Raw genomic sequence first — 24,404 nt, 5'->3', positions numbered from 1 at the left:
AGACAGGATTGTGTCGAGGCACAGATCTGGGGAAGGGTACCAAATAATGTCTGCAGCATTGAAGGTCCCCAAGACACAGTGGCCTCCATCATTCTTAAATTGAAGAAGTTTGGAACCACCAAGACTATTCCTAGAGCTGGCTGCCTGGCCAAACTGAGCAATCGGGGAAGAAGGGCCTTGGTCAGGGAGGTGACCAAGAACCCGATGGTTCCTCTGTGGAGATGGGAGAACCTTCCTTGATGAAAACCTGCTCCAGAGCGCTCAGGACCTCAGACTGGGGTGAAGGTTCACCTTCCAACAGGACAACGACCCTAAGCACACAGCTAAGACAACGCAGGAGTGGCTTTGGGACAAGTCTCTGAATGTTCTTGAGTGGGCCAGCCAGAGCCCGGACTTGAACCCAATCGAACATCTCTGGAGAGACCTGAAAATAGCTGTGCAGCGACGCTCCCCATCCAACCTGACAGAGCTTGACAGGATCTGCAGAGAAGAATGGGAGAAACTCCTCAAATACAGGTGTGCCAAGCTTGTAGCGTCATACCCAAGAAGACTTGAGGCTGTAATCGCTGCCAAAGGTGCTTCAACAAAGTACTGAGTAAAGGGTCTGAATACTTATGTAAATGTCATATTTCCGTTTTATCTTTATACATGTACAAAAATGTCTAAAAACCTGTTTTTGCTTTGTCATTATGGGGTATTGTGCGTAGATTGATGAGGGAAAAAATACAATTTAATCAATTTTAGAATAAGGCAGTAACGTAACAAAATGTGGAAAAAGTTAAGGGGTCTGAATACTTTCCGAATGCGCTGTATATTGGTTTTAAACGCTTTAAAATGGGCACTTCCTATTTTATGAATGATTCCCTAGTGCAATGTGTACGTAACCTTTGTGAAGGTCGTATTTGGCCAGTATTGGGCTTTAACTCCGACCTCGGGGTGCACCGCCCAGTAAATCCTCTCTGAGTGGAGATACAGGATAGTAACGTCATTAACAAATATATACATTGTACTCTCCCATGTGCGTCATGCTACGAGAGGGTTGTCTCTATATCTGACATGCATGCACGCGCACGTACACACACACATTTTACAAATGATAATTAACTTTCTATGTGTGTACACTCATACAGTAGACTGTGGTACGACTAGGTGAAAGAGCAGCTATTCATGTTAATGGTCCCACTCATGCAGGATATACATTGACAAAAATATAAACGCAACATGCAACAATTTCAAAGAGTTTACTGAGTTGCAGTTCAATAAGGAAATCAGTCAATTGAAATAAATTCATTAGGACCTAATCTATGGATTTCACATGCAATACAGATATGCATCTGTTGGTCACAGATACCTTTTTTTTTTTTTTTTGAAGTAGGGGCGTGGATTAGAAAACCAGTCAGTATCTGGTGTGACCACCATTTGCCTCATGCAGCATAACACATCTCCTTCGCATAGAGTTGATTAGGCTGTTGATTGTGGCCTGTGGAATGTTGTCCCACTCCTCTTCAGTGCAAAGTTACTGGATGTTGGCGGGAACTTGAACACGCTGTCGTACACGTCGATCCAGAGCATCCCAAACATGCTCAATGGGTGACATGTCTGGTGAGTATGCTGGCCATGGAAGAACTGGGACATTTTCAGCTTCCAGGAATTGTGTACAGATCTTTGTGACATGGGGCTGTACATTATCATGCTGCAACATGATGTGATAGCCGGATGAATGGCACTACAATGGGCTTCAGGATCTCGTCACGGTATCTCTGTGCATTCAAATTGCCATCGATAAAATGCAATTGGGTTCATTGTCCGTAGCTTATGTCTGCCCATACCATAACCCCACCGCCACCATGGGGCACTCTGTTCACAACGTTGACATCAGCAAACCACTCGCCCACACAACACCATACACGCTGTCTGTCATCTGCCTGGTACAATTGAAACCGGGATTCATCCGTGAAGAGCACACTTCTCCAACATGCCAGTGGCTATCAAAGGTGAGCATTTGCCCACTGAAGTCGGTTGCGACGCCGAACTGCAGTCAGGTCAAGACCCTGGCGAGAACGACAAGCACGCAGATGAGCTTCCCTGAGACGGTTTCTGACAGTTTGTGCTGAAATTCTTCGGTTGTACAAACCCACAGTTTCATCAGCTTTCCGGGTGGCTGGTCTCAAACGATCCCGCAGGTGAAGAAGCCGGATGTGGAGGTCCTGGGCTGGCGTGGTTACACGTGGTCTGTGGTTGTGAGGCCGGTTAGAAGTACAGCCAAATTCTCCAAAATGACGTTGGAGGCGGCATATGGTAGAGAAATTAACATTCAATTCTCTGGCAACAGCTCTGGTGGACATTCCTGCAGTCAGCATGCCAATTGCACATTCCCTCGAAACTTGAGACCTCTGTTGCACTGTGTTGTGTGACAAAACTGCACATTTTAAAGAGGCCTTTTATTGTTCCCAGCACAAGGTGCACTTGTGTAATGATAATACTGTTTAATCAGCTTCTTGATATGCCACACCTGTCAGGTGGATGGATTATCTTGGCAAAGGAGAAATGCTCACTAACGGGGATGTAAACAAATTTGTGCACAACATTTTAGAGAAATACGCTTTTTGTCCATATGGAACATTTCTGGGATCTTTTATTTCAGCTCATGAAACATGGGACCAACACTTCACATGCTGCGTTTATATTTTTGTTCAGTGTAGAAACACTAAAAGGCCAATGCTATTCCCTGCTCAACAAAAACAATTAAAAATAGCCTGTAGTCTTTGACATTGAACAGCGCACAGATAAATGAATATAGAATTGGAGGGGGCAGGAGGAGGGAGCAAGGACGAGAGCAGAAGGAACGAGAATCAGCTAGAAAAATGTAAAAAGAAGAAGAGGTAGAAACAAAGAGGAAGGACAGAATGAAGGACGTACAAAAAGCTGCAGGAAAAGTACTATGAGTGGATGAGTTAAAAAACACAGGAGAGATAGAGAGAAGGGGGGAATGAGGGCAAAAAGAGAGAAAGAATTAGGAAGAATAGTGGGATCTGGTTGGAAAGAGAAAACGTAGCAGAGCGTTAGCCGACCGCGACTGGGAGACCCATGGGGCGGCACACAATTGGCCCAGTGTCGTCCAGGTTAGGGGAGGGTTTGGCAGGCAGGGGTATTCTTGTCCCATCGCGCACTAGCGACTCCTGTGGCGGGCTGGGCGCAGTGCACGCTGACACAGTCGCCATGTGTACAGTGTTTCCTCCGACACATCGGTGCGGCTGGCTTCCGGGTTAAGCGGGCATTGTGTCAAGAAGCAGTGCGGCTCGGCAGGGTTGTGTTTCAGAGGGCGCACGGCTCTCGACCTTCGCCTCTCCCGAGTCCGTACGGGAGTTGCAGCGATTGGACAAGACTGTAACTACCAATTGGATACCACGAAATTGGGGAGAAAAAAGGGGTTAAATAATTTTAAATATCAATTTTTTTTAAACTAGCAGAGCTTAGTCAACACAAAGAGAGAGAGATACAACAACAAGCAGGAGAGAGGTGGAGTTGGGAGAAAGAGAGAGAGATGAAGACAAATAAAGAGAGAGGGGCGAGAGAGTGATACAGTGAGGGAAAAAAGTATTTGATCCCCTGCTGATTTTGTACGTTTGCCCACTGACAAAGAAATGATCAGTCTATAATTTTAATGGTAGGTTTATTTGAACAGTGAGAGACAGAATAACAACAACAAAATCCAGAAAAACGCATGTCAAAAATGTTATAAATTGATTTGTATTTTAATGAGGGAAATAAGTATTTGACCCCCTCTCAATCAGAAAGATTTCTGGCTCCCAGGTGTCTTTTATACAGGTAACGAGCTGAGATTAGGAGCACACTCTTAAAGGGAGTGCTCCTAATCTCAGCTTGTTACCTGTATAAAAGACACCTGTCCACAGAAGCAATCAATCAATCAGATTCCAAACTCTCCACCATGGCCAAGACCAAAGAGCTATCCAAGGATGTCAGGGACAAGATTGTAGACCTACACAAGTCTGGAATGGGCTACAAGACCATCGCCAAGCAGCTTGGTGAGAAGGTGACAACAGTTGGTGTGATTATTCGCAAATGGAAGAAACACAAAATAACTGTCAATCTCCCTCGGCCTGGGGCTCCATGCAAGATCTCACCTCGTGGAGTTGCAATGATCATGAGAACGGTGAGGAATCAGCCCAGAACTACATGGGAGGATCTTGTCAATGATCTCAAGGCAGCTGGGACCATAGTCACCAAGAAAACAATTGGTAACACACTACGCTGTGAAGGACTGAAATCATGCAGCGCCCGCAAGGTCCCCCTGCTCAAGAAAGCACATATACAGGGCCGTCTGAAGTTTGCCAATGAACATCTGAATGATTCAGAGGAGAACTGGGTGAAAGTGTTGTGGTCAGATGAGACCAAAATGGAGCTCTTTGGCATCAACTCAACTCGCCGTGTTTGGAGGAGGAATGCTGCCTATGACCCCAAGAACACCATCCCCACCGTCAAACATGGAGGTGGAAACATTATGCTTTGGGGGTGTTTTTCTGCTAAGGGGACAGGACAACATCACCGCATCAAAGGGACGATGGACAGGGCCATGTACTGTCAAATCTTGAGTGAGAACCTCCTTCCCTCAGCCAGGGCATTGAAAATGGGTCGTGGATGGGTATTCCAGCATGACAATGACCCAAAACACACGGCCAAGGCAACAAAGGAGTGGCTCAAGAAGAAGCACATTAAGGTCCTGGAGTGGCCTAGCCAGTCTCCAGACCTTAATCCCATAGAAAATCTGTGGAGGGAGCTGAAGGTTCGAGTTGCCAAACGTCAGCCTCGAAACCTTAATGACTTGGAGAAGATCTACAAAGAGGAGTGGGACAAAATCCCCGTGTGCAAACCTGGTGGCCAACTACAAGAAACGTCTGACCTCTGTGATTGCCAACAAGGGTTTTGCCACCAAGTACTAAGTCATGTTTTGCAGAGGGGTCAAATACTTATTTCCCTCATTAAAATGCAAATCAATGTATAAAAATTTTTACATGCGTTTTTCTGGATTTTTTTGTTGTTATTCTGTCTCTCACTGTTCAAATAAACCTACCATTAAAATTATAGACTGATCATGTCTTTGTCAGTGGGCAAACGTACAAAATCAACAGGGGATCAAATACTTTTTTTACCTCACTGTAGAGCAGATGGTTGTGTAAGTAACTCACTCTATCACACAATTCTTTAAAGGTACAGTCAGCGATGGTTCCACAGGTCTTCTCCAGTCTCAACTCTCTGCCCTGCACCGTCAGGACCCTGGGACCCGTTACTACGGAAACACACACACACGATTAATTGACCCAACATATAGCTCATCATACACAGAAATCAACTCAATACTGAAACTATAGCCACTATTTTAGCCTCAATATCACTGGGCCTACTAGTTTTCACCCTCCTTTACTATAGTAATGCAAGTTCCAATCATGTAAGTGGACATGTTCTGTCTGCCTCCATTTCCCCCTTCCCTCTCTTTCTCCCATCCTTTTGTCTCTCAATCTCCACACTCTCCATTCCACTCTCTCGCCCTTTTACTTTCTCTCTCTCCCCCCTTTCCTCCCCCTCTATCTTTTTCACAAGAGGTACATTAACTTCCTACCATTGTTTTGTTTCACAGCCAGCTCCTGAAACAGCGTATCCATGAAGGCCTCTGCATCAAGCTCTCTGGTGCTGCGCACAAATACACACACACACAATGAGGAAGAGAGAAAGAGGGGGATAATAGAATATGAAATTAATAAGGCTGAAGTGGCCACATCAAACAGCGGGTGCGGGGAGGGGGAAGGAGGGGGGGTACTTAGCTTTTCACTCCATCTCCAAAGAACGGGATGTTAGACTGTAAACACAAGCATTAGCCTGTGAATGCGTGGCAGATTGAATCTGTCTGTCTGTGCGTGTGTTTTAACTCTCGTTCAGGTAAAGAGGAGTGCAATTTGTTTTATTTGCATACACTGAAAGAGGAAGGCACTTGAAATCTCTGGCTACGCAATGAGCAATGGCAATGTTATTCATACTCTGTGTGTGTGTACAGGCAATGGGAAGAATAGGACTGCCTTTTCAAACTCAATCATTCTGTATTTCTCTACTCCTCTATCTGTCCCTTTCCCTCTCACTGTAGGCTAGTGGCCTTACTGTCACTGTAGGCTAGTGGCCTTACTGTCACTGTAGGCTAGTGGCCTTACTGTCACTGTAGGCTAGTGGCCTTACTGTCACTGTAGGCTAGTGGCCTTACTGTCACTGTAGGCTAGTGGCTTTACTGTCACTGTAGGCTAGTGGCCTTACTGTCACTGTAGGCTAGTGGCCTTACTGTCACTGTAGGCTAGTGGCCTTACTGTCACTGTAGGCTAGTGGCCTTACTGTCACTTTAGGCTAGTGGCCTTACTGTCACTGTAGGCTAGTGGCCTTACTGTCACTGTAGGCTAGTGGCTTTACTGTCACTGTAGGCTAGTGGCCTTACTGTCACTGTAGGCTAGTGGCCTTACTGTAACTGTAGGCTAGTGGCCTTACTGTCACTGTAGGCTAGTGGCCGTACTGTCACTGTAGGCTAGTGGCCTTACTGTCACTGTAGGCTAGTGGCCGTACTGTCACTGTAGGTTAGTGGCATTACTCTGTACTTACCTACTCCTAACTCCCTCTGTCCTTTTCGGTCTGTCTATCTCTTGCTCTCTCTCTCCCCTTCGGTCTCCTCTCTCATATTAAATGCAAACTGGCAGAACAGTTAGTGTGTGCGTTTTGTTAGGTTCCCACATGAAAAAAATACTATAATATACTATGGTATAAATACTACAGTATTCACTGTAGTGTTTTTGCGGACTAAAGTCAGCAAAAACACTACAGTGAATACTGTAGTATACTGTAGTATTTACAGTTAACTATAGTTTAAATACTGTAGTAACAAAAACTGTAGTATATACTATAGTAATTACTGTAGTGTTTTTGGAGACTGTAGAATACTATAATGTTTTTGCGGACTGTATTGTTTTTGTGGATATTACTGTGTTATTTACTATAGTGTTTTTGTTGCATTCTTTTTGACATAGAAATGGGGGCTTTCTCCTTGAGGAAACCTAATGGAGAAATAATAAAAAAAGCTTCTGCTCTTTTCTATAACCTATAGGGAACACAATATAATCTATACTTGGCATGTAGGTTTCTCACTTATGTGGGGCACAAATTGGGATATGGGGGAGGGGAATGGGCAGGATATGAAAAAGAAATACTGTAGTATTACTATAGTTAAACTACTTTTTTGCAGATAACACTAGTATTTACTATAATATTCTACAGTATATTACAAAATGCTATAGTAAGTACTACACATGATCGAGGGATACGACAGTGTTTAGTATAGTATTCTACAGTTTACTACATGATTATATTGTAAGTACTGTAGTATTCTATAGTAAACTGTAGTATTTTTTAAATGTGTGTTGATGTAATAGTGTTATAGTTGCCATCACTTTGTTTACTGTGTTATAGCTCAGGGATTGTGTAAACAGGAGGTGTGTGTGTGACATACAGGCCCATGAGAACCTCTCGTGTGTGTTCAAAGTGAGGCACCTCCAATCAGCACTGACCCTTCCAGTGGCGTGGGAGGAGGCCAGGGTCACATCAAAACAGCCAACTCTCCCAACCATCTCCATAAAAAGAGGCACGGGGCTAAGTGTGTTTCCTCCATACTGCCCCACACAGAGACTGACTATTATTTAGGAGTGTAGAAGTGTGGCTATAAAGCCTCTTTCACATTGTGAGAGAAAACACACATGCAGGCATACATGCGTACACACACTCATGCATGCATGCCCAAACACACACTCTCTTACAGGTAGTAGAGTTTCCCTGCTGAAGGTAGGTCCAGTCTTCTATAGTCAACCCCAGAGTCTATGCCCATGGGCTGGCAGTATTCCTACACACAGAAAAACGAAACATGTTGATTTAGCAATGTGGCAAAAACAACCTCGGTACCAAAACCAATGTGAGTTGCTAAATGATGTAAATGTAAATGTGTAAGTGAGAGAGTTAGTGAGAGGTGCACAATAGCATTTCCACAGGAGGGTGACACAGGAAGCAGCTGGCAACTAATACAAGTATGGCAGTAAGTGTACTGTCATGTTTTAAGGCTTTACTAACTTCCTCATGTTTTTGTCATGTTTTCATTTGTTGTATTTTTCTAGCTGATCTACAGTCCTTTCTTTATTCAAGTGGAACAGCAGAGTTGAAACTTCTGCTGCAGAGTTCAAACTTTCCCAGTAAGTATAAAACGTCAACGCGATACATGTCAGCGAGCACGGCACACTATAATCATTATCTCCTCTATTCTCAGAAAAAAAGAAAAGACAAGAAGAAAAAAAAATTATATCATCAAACGAACGCCGTGCCAGGCGAATCAGTATTCAATGACAGCTCGGCGCAAATGATGAAATCAGTGAATTTGTGCCACCGGCCTCCTTGAGCAGTGGGATAATTAGCAATCACCACAAAGCAAGGAGACGGAAATACTCCATTCTTCTACTGCCGCTGTCAACTTCTTATCTCTGCGCCCGCTCACACAAACGGGGTTCCCACTCCGAGCCAATTGGTTGAATCAGGCTTAATAACAACCTGACAAACTCTCCATCCCCCACGCACAAAAGGGACATGTCATTTCATCAACCGAGCCGCGACCTCACCAAGCAGCGCCGCGGCCGACGGGTAAATAGTCCCTCCGCAATAACACCTCGGCGGCGCCATCAACCGCCGCGTCGCATTACAAAACCAACGCTAATCTTCTCCCTCCTTTTTTTCCCTCTTGGATTTGTCTACCTATAGAAGCCTGATGGGTCACTCACACCATCTCTTGAAGGAAAATAACAGAGAGAGAGAGAGAGAGAGAGAGAGAGAGAGAGAGAGAGAGAGAGAGAGAGAGAGAGAGAGAGAGAGAGAGAGAGAGAGAGAGAGAGAGAGAGAGAGAGAGAGAGAGAGAGAGAGAGAGAGAGAGAGACGTGAAGGCAACACAATCAGTGATGATGGCATCATTGGTTATTTCTAATCAGATGAGCAGGAGGCCTTGTCGGTTATTACATGATTACCATCTTGAGGGGTTTGGAAAGTTCTCGCTCTTTCCTCGCAGACTTCACTCACCTATGACTCTACTCTTCTCTCCATCCTGCCCCCCACATGCTAGGATGTTCCTCTCCACACTACAACTTCTCCACATAACCTTATTCCCTAATTACACACTTTCATATGCCATACTTTCCTCTAACTCAAAATCCTACACCACATTCTGAATATCCCTTTTCAATAAACCGGTAGCAATTCAGTTACTGTCAGGATAGCTCGCCACCAGTCAAAGAGCACCCTTTCTTGCTTTATCTTGTTTTCTCACACAGCCATGACAGACATGAGAATCAGAGTCTCTTTAGAAAAAGTCATCCTAAAACATGTAGCTCCAATCATGTAATTGTCCAAGCTGTCCACCACTCTCTCTCTGGACAGCCGTTTAGCATACAAACAGTGGCTTCTCCCCCCCCCTTTTCTCTGTCCCTCACTCCTCAAAAAGTTGCTTTTGAGTTTTTCAAAGAGCGCGGTGCCATTGAGCAGCAACAAAAGCCAAGGATAGCTGACTACTGTGGCCTGATGAGGTCCACTCCCTCATTACCAACTGCAGAAAACATTTGATGCTTTTTTTTGGGGGGGGCCCAGAGAATTGACCAGGCCTCAAAGAACATGGGGTGGGAAGGCTGAAAAAGAGTTGGGGGGAGGGCAGGGAGAGAATGTGTGTATGTGTGGGGCGGGAGTTGGAGGGGAAAGGTTGTCGTCCATTCATCCGTGTGTGTCTTACAGCCTGTGTGAAGGGGGAGAAGAAAAGGGAGGGAGGGATAGAGGGGTTGGGAGAAAGAGAGGGAGAAAAGAGAAAGTCTAAAACAGTGCCTTTATGCTGGCCCGTCCTGGACGACTCTTCTGACATCAAAGTGTTTTCACTAACTGGTGAGGGGAGCGGGTGTGTGTGTGGTGAATTTATTCACTCCAAGTGACGCTACGGGGGGGCATAACAATGTGACCACCCTAATTACACCTAATGAGCTATTCCCTTAAAGTGTGACTGCCTTGGGTCCTGGATGGTTTGTTCCACGGGGTCGTTCTCACAACCTCCCCCTGCCTCGGCTGCTCCTCTTGAGGAAACATCTTTTGAGCACAGGGCCCGCCTTTAGGTGATCCAGGGCCCCACTGAACCCCCAGCTCCACTCCTCCAGACCCCCCCCACTCCCAGCTGGAGCCTCCCTCCCGTACCCCCCACGACATGCAGCGACATGGGTAAGGGGGGTGTCCCATCTGCACCTGGCCACTAGCGCTCCAGAGAGAAGCAGACAATCACAACAGTACTCCTATAGGAGGGAGGCAGTTAGAGAGAGAGAGCGAGCGAGCGAGCGAGTGCGGGAGACTGGAATCAAGAAACGGGGGGAATGGAAGGAGAGAAATATAAATAAATGTAGGTGCACATGTGGGAAAAAGGAAAAAGAGATGTGGAGTGAGTGATGGAGAGAGATGTGGAGAGTGATGGAGAGAGATGTGGAGAGTGATGGAGAGAGATGTGGAGAGTGATGGAGAGAGATGTGGAGAGTGATGGAGAGAGATGTGGAGAGTGATGGAGAGAGATGTGGAGTGAGTGATGGAGAGAGATGTGGAGAGTGATGGAGAGAGATGTGGAGTGAGTGATGGAGAGAGATGTGGAGAGTGTAAAACCCCAGTCTCTGCTGCTCTCTTTCATGATCTAAATGAGCCATTATCAGATTAAAGCTCCTGTCACAGGGGCTCTGAGGTGGCCTGCCACGCACGCACGCACTCACAGAAAAACTTAGAACAAATATTCTAGGGGCAAAAAACAAAGACAGAATGCCAGTCAGAAAGGAAAAGAAAGAAATGAACGCCATTACATTTCACCGATAGAATGTCCATGAAAAGCAACAAATGCAAGGCTATTTCTATTCCATTGGAAAATACATGACTTGAAAGCTATGTTGTGAAGAAATTATTTAAAAGAAAGAGTTAAAGTAAAACCCAAGGCACAGGGAGCATTATTGTTATGTAACTAAATGCCAGGGGGACAATAGCAGCCATCAATTTTCATTTACTGGGCACTCTTCGAACCCCTCTACATAGGTCCTCAACAGACAGAAAGGCCTTTACTAGAGGGGAACAAGTATTTCAGTCAATTTTTTCCTTGCAGCTGAACATGTTGCAACGGTCGACTTATTTATTAAATGTATTATTATTATTATTTTTTCTAAAAAGAACTTCCTGCAATACATAGCAATTAGCCACCACAAAGGAAGGATAGATGAAGGGGGGGGCAGAGAATACAGCTACTCAAGTTTTATAAAGGTTATCATATTTCTCCAGCATCAAAAGAGGACAGGGAAAAATCTCCTGACCTTGGGCCTGCAGATAGGGATAACAGAGGTAGACCAAGAAAAGAAAAGAAAAGAAAAGAAAGAGAAAGTTGGAGGAGGGACAGAGAAAGTGAATGCAGTCTCCTCGCCTAAGAAAGAAATGCTGAAGAGAATGAAAGAGGGGGATAGAGGACAGATCAAAACGAGTGTGATCTCTCTCTCGCTCTCTCTTGTAACTACCCCTGTGAACGCTGGGAGCAGTAGGAGGGGGCTAGGCAGGAGGGTAGCAGAACGCTCAGCAAGGTAGCTAGTTGGGGGAAGAGGCAGGGTGGTTTGGGGGGCTTGGCAGGGTGGTTCGAGGGTCCCTGGGGTCTCCTCTAATCAGAAGTCAATAGAGATATAAGACATCCACGCTGGAGAGGGAGGGATTAACCCCTAACACTCCAGCTCAGGTGACAGGGAGGAGAGGTCAGAGGCTAATTTCACACCCTCACTCACTCACTACTCACCTCTCCTCCCCCTTTCACACCATGGCTTCACTCCAAAACACACTGACTCTACATCCAAAGTGTCAGAGGGATGGAATCATTGGTCCCTTCCAGCTTTAATTCAAACTATTTAGGGTCACCCAGTGGGGGCGAGGAACCACCCTCATCACACCTGGCGGCAGGTAGCTTAGTGGTTAAGAGCGCTGTGCCAGTAACCAAAAGGTCGCTGGTTCTAAGTCCCGAGCCGACTAGGTGAAAAATCTGTCGATGTGCCCTTGAGCAAGGCACTTAACCCTAATTGCTCCTGTAAGTCGCTCTGGATAAGAGTGTCTGCTAAATGTCTAAAATGTAAATGATCACACCCCCACCAACCCTTTCTAACTTGGCAGGACGTCCACTGTTGGGAGGGGAGCATCCCCAAACTCTCCACTCCACCCCAAAACCAGATGGCCTCACAAAGGGCAACATGGGAGTCTGAAAGAGAGGGGACAGAGAGGAGGCAGAGAGGAGGCAGAATGGGACCAAGGGCATTCACAGTTCCTTATGAGGCTGGATTAGGATGAGGGCAAGAGGTGGAGAGGGGAGCGGTTTTGGGGTATGGTGACTTTAAGGCCCTGGTGAAAGACCAAAATGGAGGGGGACACACAGTAGAGCTCCAGTGACCCTGAAACTCTTCATTAAAAACACCCCCAAACCAAACCTTAATCCCCTGAGAACATGTGCATTCCACAACCAATGGTTAGATAGAAGTTTGGGTGTGAGTGCTTTATGACTTTAAAGCGCAACTGATGGCAATAAACAATTTATCGGATATAAAAACGGCCTGTGGCATCGATATTAGTCAGAAACATTTATTCTAGTGTCAAAATTGATTACTAAGTGTAAATAGGATAATTTTGGTCAAAGTCAGTCTTGTCCAAAACAGACTTTTGTAAGCGAGATTGTCATTACTTATTTGAGGGGTTGGTTATTCATTTCGACAATGCTCACTTGCCTACTAACAAGGGATACACATGGTGATTGCGCTATATCCAATCCTACAGCAGAACACACAGACAGTGAGACAAACCTGCCCAGCACTGCAGCTGATCTGACTTTGTTTACATATGACAACATGTGGCATATTTTTTTTATAACTTGAGAAATACTGCACCAAATACCTTAGCAAATGTAAAATTGCATGACTAAAACCTCCTCTGCAAACACATCAAAATTCCTTACAGATTTCTTGAGTTCTTAGAGTCATTCTGACTATTTTGAGGAAGATATACTGGTTTTGTTCCTATGGTGTCTCATGGTGGACAAACATCAGTAGCTTCCACATCGAACCACACCGCTAAGACTGAAATCTCGTTTTTCTTAATGAGTAACTTGCGGAATCGGTACGTTAAGTCGCTCTTTAAGGTTAGTGGTTGTGTTAACTACATACATCAGTGGTAAAAGGTATCATCTAGCCCATGATATTACCACATAGAAAGGTCCTTCTTGGATTAGTAGATGCTCTCTTTAGGGAAATGCCTGGGTTGTCTGTTCTGCGTGTTCTTGTACGTCTTCTGATGATTCCTCAGAGGTACCACTGGGGTGTGTGTGCGCGCGCCCGTGCAATAACTATCATTGTGTGTGTGTGTGTGTGTGTGTGTGTATGTTCGAGCACCCACGCAACCCTCTGTTTCACAAGAGGGATCCATTTCCTAACGTTTATCTCTACTATTTAGTTATGAAAAGTGAAAGAATGTTTTCCTGCTCTCCTCTCCTGCAAAATGCATGTAAAATTATTCCGCAATTATTTATGATCATAGTCAGTATAAACACCTCGTAATCATCTCTGGTGCTGCCAGGATAATGGTTAATGGATAATGGTTCTACCTGCTTATAATAATGCTATTAAATTGCAAAGTAGTCTCGGAGCATTGCTTGTTTCTATCCATGGTGCTACCCCGCAGCCCACCCCTCTCGCTCCCCTTTCTCTCCTCACTTTGAAATGCAAGCAGGCTGGTTCATTCCCTCCGCTCGCTTGTCTGTTTCCCATTCACACAGCGAGCGTTCGTTCTCTTTCTAGCTCTAGGTTTCTCTTACCCTCCCCACTCCCCCTCTCTCTCTGTGTCCGTTTGAGTCTTTCACCATCTCCAGGTATGATCAAAGTCAGCTTTGTGACATCGTGTGTGATACTGTGCTTCTCAGGTAGAAAACACACCAAAAAAAACACACAACAGCAAATTGGAAAGAGACAGACACAGTAACGGAGGTGTGTGTGTGTGTTTGTGTGAGGTGTCTGGTGGATGAGAGAATAAATGAATGAATACATTAAAAAGAGGAGAGAAGAGGGGATGACTTTGTCTTTACCTTCAACACGTTGATGAAAGGCAGGAAGGCGTCTCTCTGAAGTCCGTTTTTGTACAGCTCTGAAAGGAGAGGGAGGCGCCATGTTAGCGCTGCTGTTTAGCCCCCTAATAATGTAATTCTCCCGCCACAGATTGGCACATAAAGTGGCTATTGATGAACTAAAGGATGGGTGGGGAGGCAGGACAAAAGGGACTAGGGCAGAGGGAGAAAAATGGATTTCTCTACCCGCAGCAGCAGCATAAAATTCATTACATTCCCAAACAATGGTGGCGGGAGAAAGGACTTTCGCTTTTTCAGCTCGGACATTGTCCACAGAGTCCCGTGAATAGACTTTCCAATTAGCTCTGCTGGAACAAATTACATTTGAAGTAGCATCCCTGATAGACCGATAAAACACAGAGACACACACACACCCTTAAACTACTTGGAAAGATGAAAACGAGTAGGTGTTGTTGATGTTTGGGTTTAAGTTTACAGGAGTAGCAGCTGACAATGAAGTTAGACTTGTTTTAACGTTGTTAAGGTACACTACATTACCAAAAGTATGTGGACACCTGCTCGTTGACCATCTCATTCCAAAATCATGGGCATTAATATGGAGTTCGTCCCCCCTTTCCTGCTATAACAGCCTTCACTCTTCTGAGAAGGCTTTCCACTAGATGTCAGAACATTGCTGCGGGGACTTGTTTCCATTCAGCCACAAAAGCATTAGTGAGGTCAGGCACTGATGTCGCAGTCGGCATTCCAATTCATCCCAAAGGTGTTCAATGGGGTTGAGGTCAGGCCTCTGTGCAGGCCAGTCAAGGTCTTCCACACAAATCTCGACAAACCATTTCTGTATGGACCTCGCTTTGTGCAGGGGGGCATTGTCATGCTGAAACAGGAAAGGGCCTTCCCCAAACGGTTGCCACAAAGTTGGAAGCACAGAATCATCTAGAATGTCATTGTAGCTTTAAGATTTCCCTTCACTGGAACTAAGGGGCCTAGCCCGAACCATGAAAAAAAGCCCAAACCATTATTCCTCCTTCACCAAACTTTACAGTTGGCATTATGTATTCGGGCAGGTAGCGTTCTCCTGGCATCTGCCAAATCCAGATGTGTCTGTTGGACTACCAGATGGTGACGTGTTATTATAACTCCAGAGAACGCGTTTCCACTGCTCCAGTGTCCAATGGCGGCGAGCTTTACACCATTCCAGCCGACGCTTGGCATTGCGCATGGTTATCTTATTTGTCCACATACTTTTGTATATATCAAATCAAATTTATTGGTCACATACACATGGTTAGCAGATGTTATTGTGAGTGTAGCGAAATGCTTGTGCTTCTAGTTCCGACAGTGCAGCAATATCTAGCAAGTAATATCTAACAGTTCCACAACAAATAGCTAATACACAAATCTAAGTAAAGGAATATATACATATATGGATGATGCAGGTTTTTAGCTAGCTAGCGTTAATCCTTTCTAACTAGCTAGCTGTCGTGATTGATTATCCACAACATCAGTTTGTTCTGCTTAATAAATACCAGTTGGTGTCTAAACAAACTGTTTTCCATAACTAATTGCAGTCGTAGCTAGTTAGGGCTTTTCGATATTACGCTAACGTTAACTAAGGAATTCAGCTAGTTAACGTTAGCTAGCTACGACAGTTAACGTTAGCTGCCCAGAATGCTAGTTAACTAATTAAGTCATGATTATTTGGTAAACACAAGCGGAACAAATCCCCTAATTATTGTTTTTCCTTAACTAATGTGTAGTAATAGCTAACGTTATATAATTGACTTGCTTGTTGGATAACGACTTAACAAGCTAAGTTAGCTAGCAAGTTAATGCTAGCTAGCTATGTCGGTTTGTGTCTATTTTAGCCAGCTAGTTAGCTAACGAACAACTGTCATTGCCACATTAGCCAGCTAGCTTTAACCACATTAACCAACAAGTGATCTAACTAGTTAGCTACCACTATCAAAGCCATCTAACGTTAGCGAAGTTATGTTGCTTTCAGTGGCTTGACCACTGTTGTCTACTTTAAAGATGGCAATCTGGTTTGACTGTCAACAGTGACTCGCCCCACGATGTACTGAAGGCCAGTGTTTATGTTCTGTCCTTAGTTAGGTAACTCATATGATCCATATTCCATTCCTTCCAACCCTCTCAACTCTTGCAGTGTAGTGTGCCCGCAGCTTAGGAGGCATGGTGAAGGCACTCTAGGCATGTCTAACTCAGTTGGTAGAGCATGGCGTTTGCAACGCCAGGGTTGTGGGTTCGTTTCCCACAGGGGGCCAGTATGAAAAATGTATGCACTCACTAACTGTAAGTCGCTCTGGATAAGAGCATCTGCTAAATGACTAAAATGTAAATTAGTGGCATAGTGAAATATCACATTTACATAAGTATTCAGACCCTTTACTCAGTACTTTGTTAAAGCACCTTTGGCAGCGATTACAGCCTCGAGTCTTCTTGGGTATGACGCTACAAGCTTGGCACACCTGTATTTGGGGAGTTTCTCCCATTCTTCTCTGCAGATCCTCTCAAGCTCTGTCAGGTTGGATGGGGAGCGTCGCTGCACAGCTATTTTCAGGTCTCTCCAGAGATGTTAGATCGGGTTCAAGTCCGGGGCCACTCAAGGACATTCAGAGACTTGTCCAGAAGCCACTCCTGCGTTGTCTTGTCTGTGTGCTTAGGGTCATTGTCCTGTTGGAAGGTGAACCTTCACCCCAGTCTGAGGTCCTGAGCGCTCTGGAGCAGGTTTTCCATCAAGGATCTCTCTGTACTTTGCTCCATTCATCTTTCCCCTCGATCCTGACTAGTCTCCCAGTCCTTGCCGCTGAAAAACATCCCACAGCATGATGCTGCCACCACGCTTCACCGTAGGGATGGTGCCAGGTTTCCTCCAGACGTGACGCTTGGCATTCAGGGCAAAGAGTTCCATCTTGGTTTCATCAGACCAGGGAATCTTGTTTCTCGTGTTCTGAGAGTCTGTAGGTACCTTTTGGAAAACTCCAAGTGGGCTGTCATGTGCCATTTACTGAGGAATGGCTTCCGTCTGGCCACTCTACCATAAAGGCCTGATTGGTGGAGTGCTGCAGAGATGGCTGTCCTTCTGTTCTCCCATCTCCACAGAGGAACTCTGGAGCTCTGTCAGTGACCATCAGGTTTTTGGTCACCTCCATGACCAAGGCCCTTCTCCCCCGATTGCTCAGTTTGGCCAGGCGGCCAGCTCTAGGTAGAGTCTTGGTGGTTGCAAACTTCTTACATTTAAGAATGATGGAGGCCACTGTGTTCTTGGGGACCTTCAATGCTGCAGACAATCTGTGCCTCCACACAATCCTGTCTCTGAGCTCTACGAACAATTCCGTCGACCTCATGGCTTGGTTTTTGCTCTGACATGCACTGTCAACTGTGGGACCTTATATAGACTGGTGTGTGCCTTTCCAAATCATGTCCAATCAATTGAATTTACCACAGGTGGACTCCAATCAAGTTGTAGAAACATCTCAAGGATGATCAATGGAAACAGGATGCACCTGAGCTCAATTTCAAGCAAAGGGTCTGAATACTTATATAAATAAGGCATTTCTGTTTTTTATTTTGAATACATTTGCAAAAATTTCTAAAACCCTTTTTTCGCTTTGTCATTATGGGGTATTGTGTGTAGATTGATGAGGAACATGTTTTATTTAATCCATTTTAGAATAAGGCTGTAACGTAACAAAATGTGGAAAAAGGGAAGGGGTCTGAATACTTTATGAATGCACTGTATACTACGCCTAACAATGTGTGTCGTGAGGAGGCTCCTATCAATGTGGTAAAACATGTTTAGGGCAACTTTAATAGAAAAAGTCAAGATGAAGCAAATAAAACACATTGAAGAAGTCCATTTTTTTTTTACTGTGGGTGGAAAAGGGTAAGCTTAATCATACAGCCCACATCCATCCTTCCAGGTTGTGTGTGAGATGCGACATTAGATCCCATTGAAATGTAAGGTGGCCTGACCTACAATGGGCCTGAGAGGCAGGCAGCTAAATTCACCACAGTCACCACAATCTAGTGTCAACCTTGAAATGAAGCATTCAGCCTGTCCTTCTCTACTAAACATCCATTAACACAAGTGCATCTAAAGAACGACAAGGCGACAACTGCTCTGCTCGAGCTACACAACAACAGACAAAAACAAGAGTGTGCTGAGGAGCGTGACACATGATCTCAAAGTAAGTTCCCCTTCAATCACATAACCCACTTTAGCTGCTTTTGATAGCCTAGCACCATCTATCCACCACATAACCCACTTTAGCTGTGTTTGATAGTCTAGCTAGCACAATCTCATGTGGAGATCAATAAAGGAGGAATCCTCCTTTACTTTCATGTCAGGCTGTCTCTGAGGGCTTAGTGTTCCATTAGCTGTCTAATTAAAAAACAAACAAGCATCTCCATCAAGTTTGCGTGGTCAGTCGCTTTGTTCTTAATGGCTGGTAAATGTCAGACAAGCTTGTCTTTGTAATGAGAGAGAGAGCGATCTCGGTTGCCATCAACTGGAAACCCATTGAGCGACGAGACATTGATGACGTTAGCCCTGAGAAGAGAGCCAACGTCATGTCTTTATCTCTCCCTCTCATACTCCCTCCCTTGCTCTCTCTCTCCACCTTGCTCACTTAGCATTAAATGTAACATCACAGCCTTGACAAAACAACAGCGGTGGAATCACAAAGAGAGAATGAGACAGAGAAAGAGAGATGGAGGGAGCGAGAGTGAGGGAGAGATTAAAGAGTTTACATGGCTCGATTCATGGAACGTGTATCAAATAATTTTTTCCTTCTTTCATGATTAAAAATAACGCTTTGAACAGTCTTTGATCCAGAGAGGCAACACACAACACTGGATTTCAGGTGATTCAGATAATAGTGGTATGGAGAAAAAGGCAGGAGCTGTTCAACATCAGTTCAACAAACAGAAAGAAGCCTAGTTCACCCCAGAGCCATATATTTAAATGTATGTCTGTGATTTAACCCTCTCTCTCCTTCAGCATCATCATCAGGGCTGTGTTCAGTAGGGAGAAAATGTTTTGGAACGGTGTGAAACAGGGAGGAACTTCTCCCATAAGAACACAGCTTTTCGTTTTTTTGTTGCCAAGCGTTTTGCTACAGTGCACTGCTGAACACGACCCCAGCTATACACAGTCTCACCGACCTCCTCGGGCTGCCATGCAAACAATATCAGCTTATTCCAGTTAACTGTGACTGAATCCAAAGGATCAAATATGCATCCACATGATAGGGCACTATATCGGATATCTGATAACCTCCAGAAACAGTGAGAGAAACAGTGAGAGCCCAAATTGTGAGTATAATTGAAAAACAATGGCGTGGGCTATATGGAAGTGAAAGGTGAGCTTGACACGATGTGAAGTGAACAGGTTGGACTGGATGTGAATTGGAGCGGTACTGTAGAGTTAAAGCAGCATGTGTGACTTTGTTCAACAGCACAATAGGAGAAAGGAGCGAGCTGCATTGCTTTACAAACTGACAATGATGTAGGACTCTGATTGTGTGTGTGTGCCACAAAATCAAATAACAGTACAATGATACCACAGTTGTGCACGAATAAAGCATGAGCCGTGTGAATAATATGAATTGCGTGAATCAAAAAGGTATCTGCACTGTAGTACCTCTCCTTAAGAGACTCAGTACAGAGAGCGAATTTACTTTGACCTCACCGTCAGGGGGCCTGTTGGAGGTGGCCACCACCACTACCCCAGTCCTGAACAACGTCTCAAACAGCTGTTTCAGAATCATCGCATCAGCTATGTCAGTCACCTGGGGGTGGGGGGGAGAGAGAGAGAGAGAATTTAAAGGCAGCCAGACTACAATGTGCCTTCTCTTGTGGCAGAAAAGCATATGGTTGTGTGCGCATATAGGTCAACACATGGGAGCTGAGAATGACCACGCAATCTCCTGAGCTGATTAGTCATTTAGATGTACGTCTTTTCCATTCTCTCACCCTGGTCATGGTCACACACACAACGCAGCTTTCTGTGGAGGACAAGTAGCCAAGCCAACGCGGCGAGGCAGAGCTAATCAACTCAACAGACAAAGCGAGAGAACGAGAGAAAGAAAAGAATAACAAAAAAATGATAGCGATATGAATTCGAACAGGGGCCACAATGGCAAACAAAGAGACTCCCAGATGGCCGCACAAAAGGTGTGTGAAGTGTGTGGGATTGTGTGTGTTAGATGGAGGTCATTTTGTGAAGAGGGCCCTGACGGCTTTACTGTCCCTGAGCTGCTGCTGGCCTCCACGATCATTATCTATTAGCACTATGGAACCGCTGCCTTTTCCACCAACAACACGGCACTACGGTGAATCAATCCACACATGTCAAGAGGACATTGGCAAACATTATGAGCAACTGATTGACTGACCATCTTGCCAAATAGTAAAACTGTACTGTACTTCTGTTACACCCCCCCCCAATATCTATATGATCACTATAATCAATCTCCTTGGTCAAATCCACTCTAATGTATTTCATTAGGAATCAAGCAGACTGTAGTCCATGTAGAGAAGTAGGGTTGGCGAACTTGTGGATAAGAGGAAGGGTGTTCCTGTTATCTAATGGTCCCTCCCCCTCCTTAACGTCCCTCTCTTTTCCTCTCCTTTACTTCCCGTTTCATACAGACACTTATGACTGCCATCCCCACAGCATATGCTGCCTTTCTTAGCCTGGAGTGTCTTCTACTTTCGCATGCTAACCCCTCTGCCCTCTGCCAATACTACATTAGCATCGGAGCTAAAGCCTTGATTTTGCAACAAGGCAGCAAGAGGCACTCTCCTTCAGTCAATTAAGGTGTGTGTGTGTGTGTGTGTGTGTGTGTGTGTGTGTGTGTGTGTGTGTGTGACATCCACATAAAGCCAAGGTGCCTGGGACCTATATACACTCACTGAATAGGCCCCATTTCCTCCAGCCGTTATTTTTAATTTTAATTTCAAAAGAATCATTTAATTATGACCTTTATCCAACCTGTATTTGTTTATTCATGGGCCCTAAACACACCGCACACTCCAAGGGCCGATATTGATTGCTGAATACGAAGAGAGCGGAGAGAGAAAGAGAGATACGAAAGGTTTCCCAGAGAAAGAGAAGGGGGGCTAATATACGGCACTTGTGCAAGACAAAAACAACGGTGCGACAGCCGCCGCCACTGTCGATATTCAAATGAGCATCCAATTACTCTAGCGGGGAGTCAGTTTACCGCAGCGTCGCACTTGGGTGCCAAATTAAGCCTCTTTTGATCTTACACCCCTTTACGTACACAACAACACAACCTGAGTAATTTCACAGATAGGCCCCACTGACTGGGGTTCTGAGACAATGAAAGCCTGAAGCGCTTTCTTCCCACTCTGTCTCTGTCCTCAGTCTCTCTTTCTCTGTCTCTCCATCCCTCTCTCCGTCTCAGGCGTCCTTCTCAATGCCCAGTATTCATTAGAGAGACTTGGAGGGGGACAAAAGGGGGGGGGCTACAAATTACTGATAATGGCACAGTGCTAATGAAGAGAATGGAGAAATGTCATTAGCATTTAAGAGGATAAGATCCATCTGACCCGCTGCCGCCGCCAGTCGCTTTCCAGCGCCACTCACTTAAGGAAACAGGAGAGTGCGACTGATACCCACATAGCCTCATTTGCATGGCTGAGTGGAGGAGGATGCTGATTGGTATGGACCCTCAACCCCCCCACAATCCTTCCCTCCCCCCCGTCCTCTTGTTTATGCATCACATACAACGACACACGTGTTGTCCATATTCACCAGTAGCAACAGTCGACAAGCAAAGAAAGCAAAGCAGCAAGGCAACCGTAAACAAAACAAATCAATGAGGATGCGAGAGGAGAGAGAGTGCGGCAGTTTAAAATGTGAAAAGGCAGAATGAAAGGAGAGGGTCTTGTTCCACACCGATGCACCCTGGGAGTGATTAAAGAGAGAGACAGTGCCTACGGTGACCTTTGACCCCCCATAAGGATGAGTGATAATACCTATGCGTCTTATTGTCACTCACTGAGAAGCAAGGCTATATGCCTCTCAATGCAGATATCAACTAGCCAGCATGATAAAAGAGCTAAAGAGCAGAGTACTGGTCTTATTTGTACCAGTGGATACATCACTACTGTTAGGATTGTCGGGAAGGCAACTACAGTTATTGTAATGCTGTTGGACTGCTTATAAGAGGTACATATGATCCAGAGCAAATGTGTGGGGATGCAGCTTCCTCCATGTTATGCCGCCGCCAGTCGCTATTTCAGTGCCCGAGTAGGATCTCCGAGTGCTGCTACACTCACACCAACCACTAGGTGGCTCCAGCCCTGTTTATGTGAGTCTGAGGAGACTCATCACCTTCCCCTCAAATGGCTCTAAGCAAGAGGAGGACATGGAAAAATGCTTTAGAGCCATTACCCTGCCTATGATATGGCCTACTGTTCATCAGTATAAATGAGATGTTAATGTTTTGAAGGATCTGCTAATTCTGTCTATGTCATCCCCATTAGCTGGCACATAAAACTCCACTGACTAATTTGGTGTTCTGTCTTATTAGTTTGTGCAGTCGATAGTTAATGGAAATTACAGTTTTTGTTGTTTTGTGCCTTTTGTTATGCTGTTTTTTAACTGTAGTTTGTTATGTGTCCAAAAACACCTGCTTGAGTCACCTCAAGTCCTCCTCGTTCCACACACACACGCTCACCTGAAACTCGTCGAAACACAAGACACAGGTTTCATTGCTGATCTCCATGGCAACCGGCAAGATGGGGTCATAGGTGAACATTTTCCCTAGCCTCCGTTGAGGAGTGCTTTGTTTCCTCCGGTGGATCCCTTTAACAAGGTTACACAATCGTCAGACACAAACATCTTACAGCACACCTGCATCTGAAATTCAAACCCACTAACAATGCAAAGTAGTAGTAACAGCAGTAATTTTACTTATTTGCATAATGGTACACAATTTAGTATGGCATCAGGATCAGCAGAGAGTGAGGTAAATATACGATACAGAATGTATGGGGGTGTCGGACTTGCTCAAAGTCAAGCAAACAAACCTCTGACAGCTGTATATTAAGAGACATACTAGGAGGAGAGCACTAACTTTTGTGGATGTCCAACATGAAGCTGTTGAAATGGACCCTTTTCTTACATCCGTTATCCACATGAGAGTAAAACATATCCATAAGCATGGTCTTCCCTGTGCCTGGAATTCACCCCAAAAAAGACAGACAAGAACGAAACATATATGGATCATAAAATATAGCTAACAAAATCCACAAAAAAAGCATGAACCATGGCAATACCATGCCTAGTCAGTAGTCACAGGGTCAGCATCAAACTGAATGTAAGTAAGTGTTAGAACTGTCATATAATGTGTTATAACCTGCTGCTAATGTGTTATAACCTATACATAATGTTTTAACTGGCAGATATTGTATTATAATTTGCAGATAATGGGTTATACCTTGTAGATAATGTTTTAACTGGCAGATTATTTGTTATAACTTGTGGGTAATGTGTTGAAAGAGAGCGACACCCGGTAAGAGGTGGACCCATAGAGTTGCTTGTAAAAGGTGGATGGAACAACTGACCCCGGTTAGAGGGAGATGGCTCAGTAGGAGATGGGTGAAAAACTCAGGTTTATTGCCAGCTGCAACACACACTAGCATTACAGGAGAAAATGAGTGATTGTGATAAATGTGATAGATGTGTGAAGATGCATGGTATTTTAGGAAGTGACACACACTAAAGGAGTCCAGATGTGGTAGTCCTTGGATGGAGAAGTCCAGAGGTGAAAGGGAGCAGCATAGATATACAAGAGCATCCGCTCTCTGTGCAGCTGGAGGAGACTGAGTTCAGAGCAGCCTAAACTGGTCCAAACCAGGTAATCGCCTGCAGCTGATTGGCTAGATATGTCTGGTGATTCTGAGCATCAGATGTCAACCAATCAGAGGTCAGTTGACCAAAGTCAGGGAGGTTAGAGAGTTCTACAGCCAGACCTAGGCACCGAAAGGAGAAGTGTCTGAATGGGCTGCAGAAACTGCAACATTTTGGTGGAGCCACAGGGGGTTTTCCACATGTGTTATAACTTGTAGATAATGTGTTATAACCTGTAGATAATACGTTATAATCTGT

At 44.8% G+C, this 24,404-nt stretch overlaps 1 protein-coding gene across 3 annotated transcripts in view; it reads right to left on the bottom strand.

Annotated features, from left to right (window-relative positions):
• afg1lb (AFG1 like ATPase b) overlaps positions 1-24,404 on the bottom strand; it is a 37,593-nt gene that overhangs the window by 8,044 nt on the left and 5,145 nt on the right. For 2 of the 3 annotated variants that reach the window (XM_041860301.1, XM_041860300.1), the window contains 8 exons: positions 23,371-23,472; positions 22,972-23,099; positions 19,953-20,052; positions 14,243-14,301; positions 12,272-12,373; positions 7,863-7,945; positions 5,639-5,709; positions 5,208-5,308 (listed from right to left, as the gene is read on the bottom strand). In XM_041860301.1, the coding sequence (XP_041716235.1) occupies positions 5,208-5,308; positions 5,639-5,709; positions 7,863-7,945; positions 12,272-12,373; positions 14,243-14,301; positions 19,953-20,052; positions 22,972-23,099; positions 23,371-23,472 (746 nt within the window). The remainder of the gene's footprint in view (positions 1-5,207; positions 5,309-5,638; positions 5,710-7,862; positions 7,946-12,271; positions 12,374-14,242; positions 14,302-19,952; positions 20,053-22,971; positions 23,100-23,370; positions 23,473-24,404) is intronic. The other variant, XM_041860302.1, reaches the window with a different exon arrangement.

This window comes from Coregonus clupeaformis, chromosome 33 (assembly GCF_020615455.1).
Source record: "Coregonus clupeaformis isolate EN_2021a chromosome 33, ASM2061545v1, whole genome shotgun sequence".
NCBI classification, from domain to species: domain Eukaryota; kingdom Metazoa; phylum Chordata; class Actinopteri; order Salmoniformes; family Salmonidae; genus Coregonus; species Coregonus clupeaformis.
The sequence above is the reverse complement of the archived record's forward strand: the minus strand, read 5'-3'. Positions and strand labels throughout refer to the sequence as shown.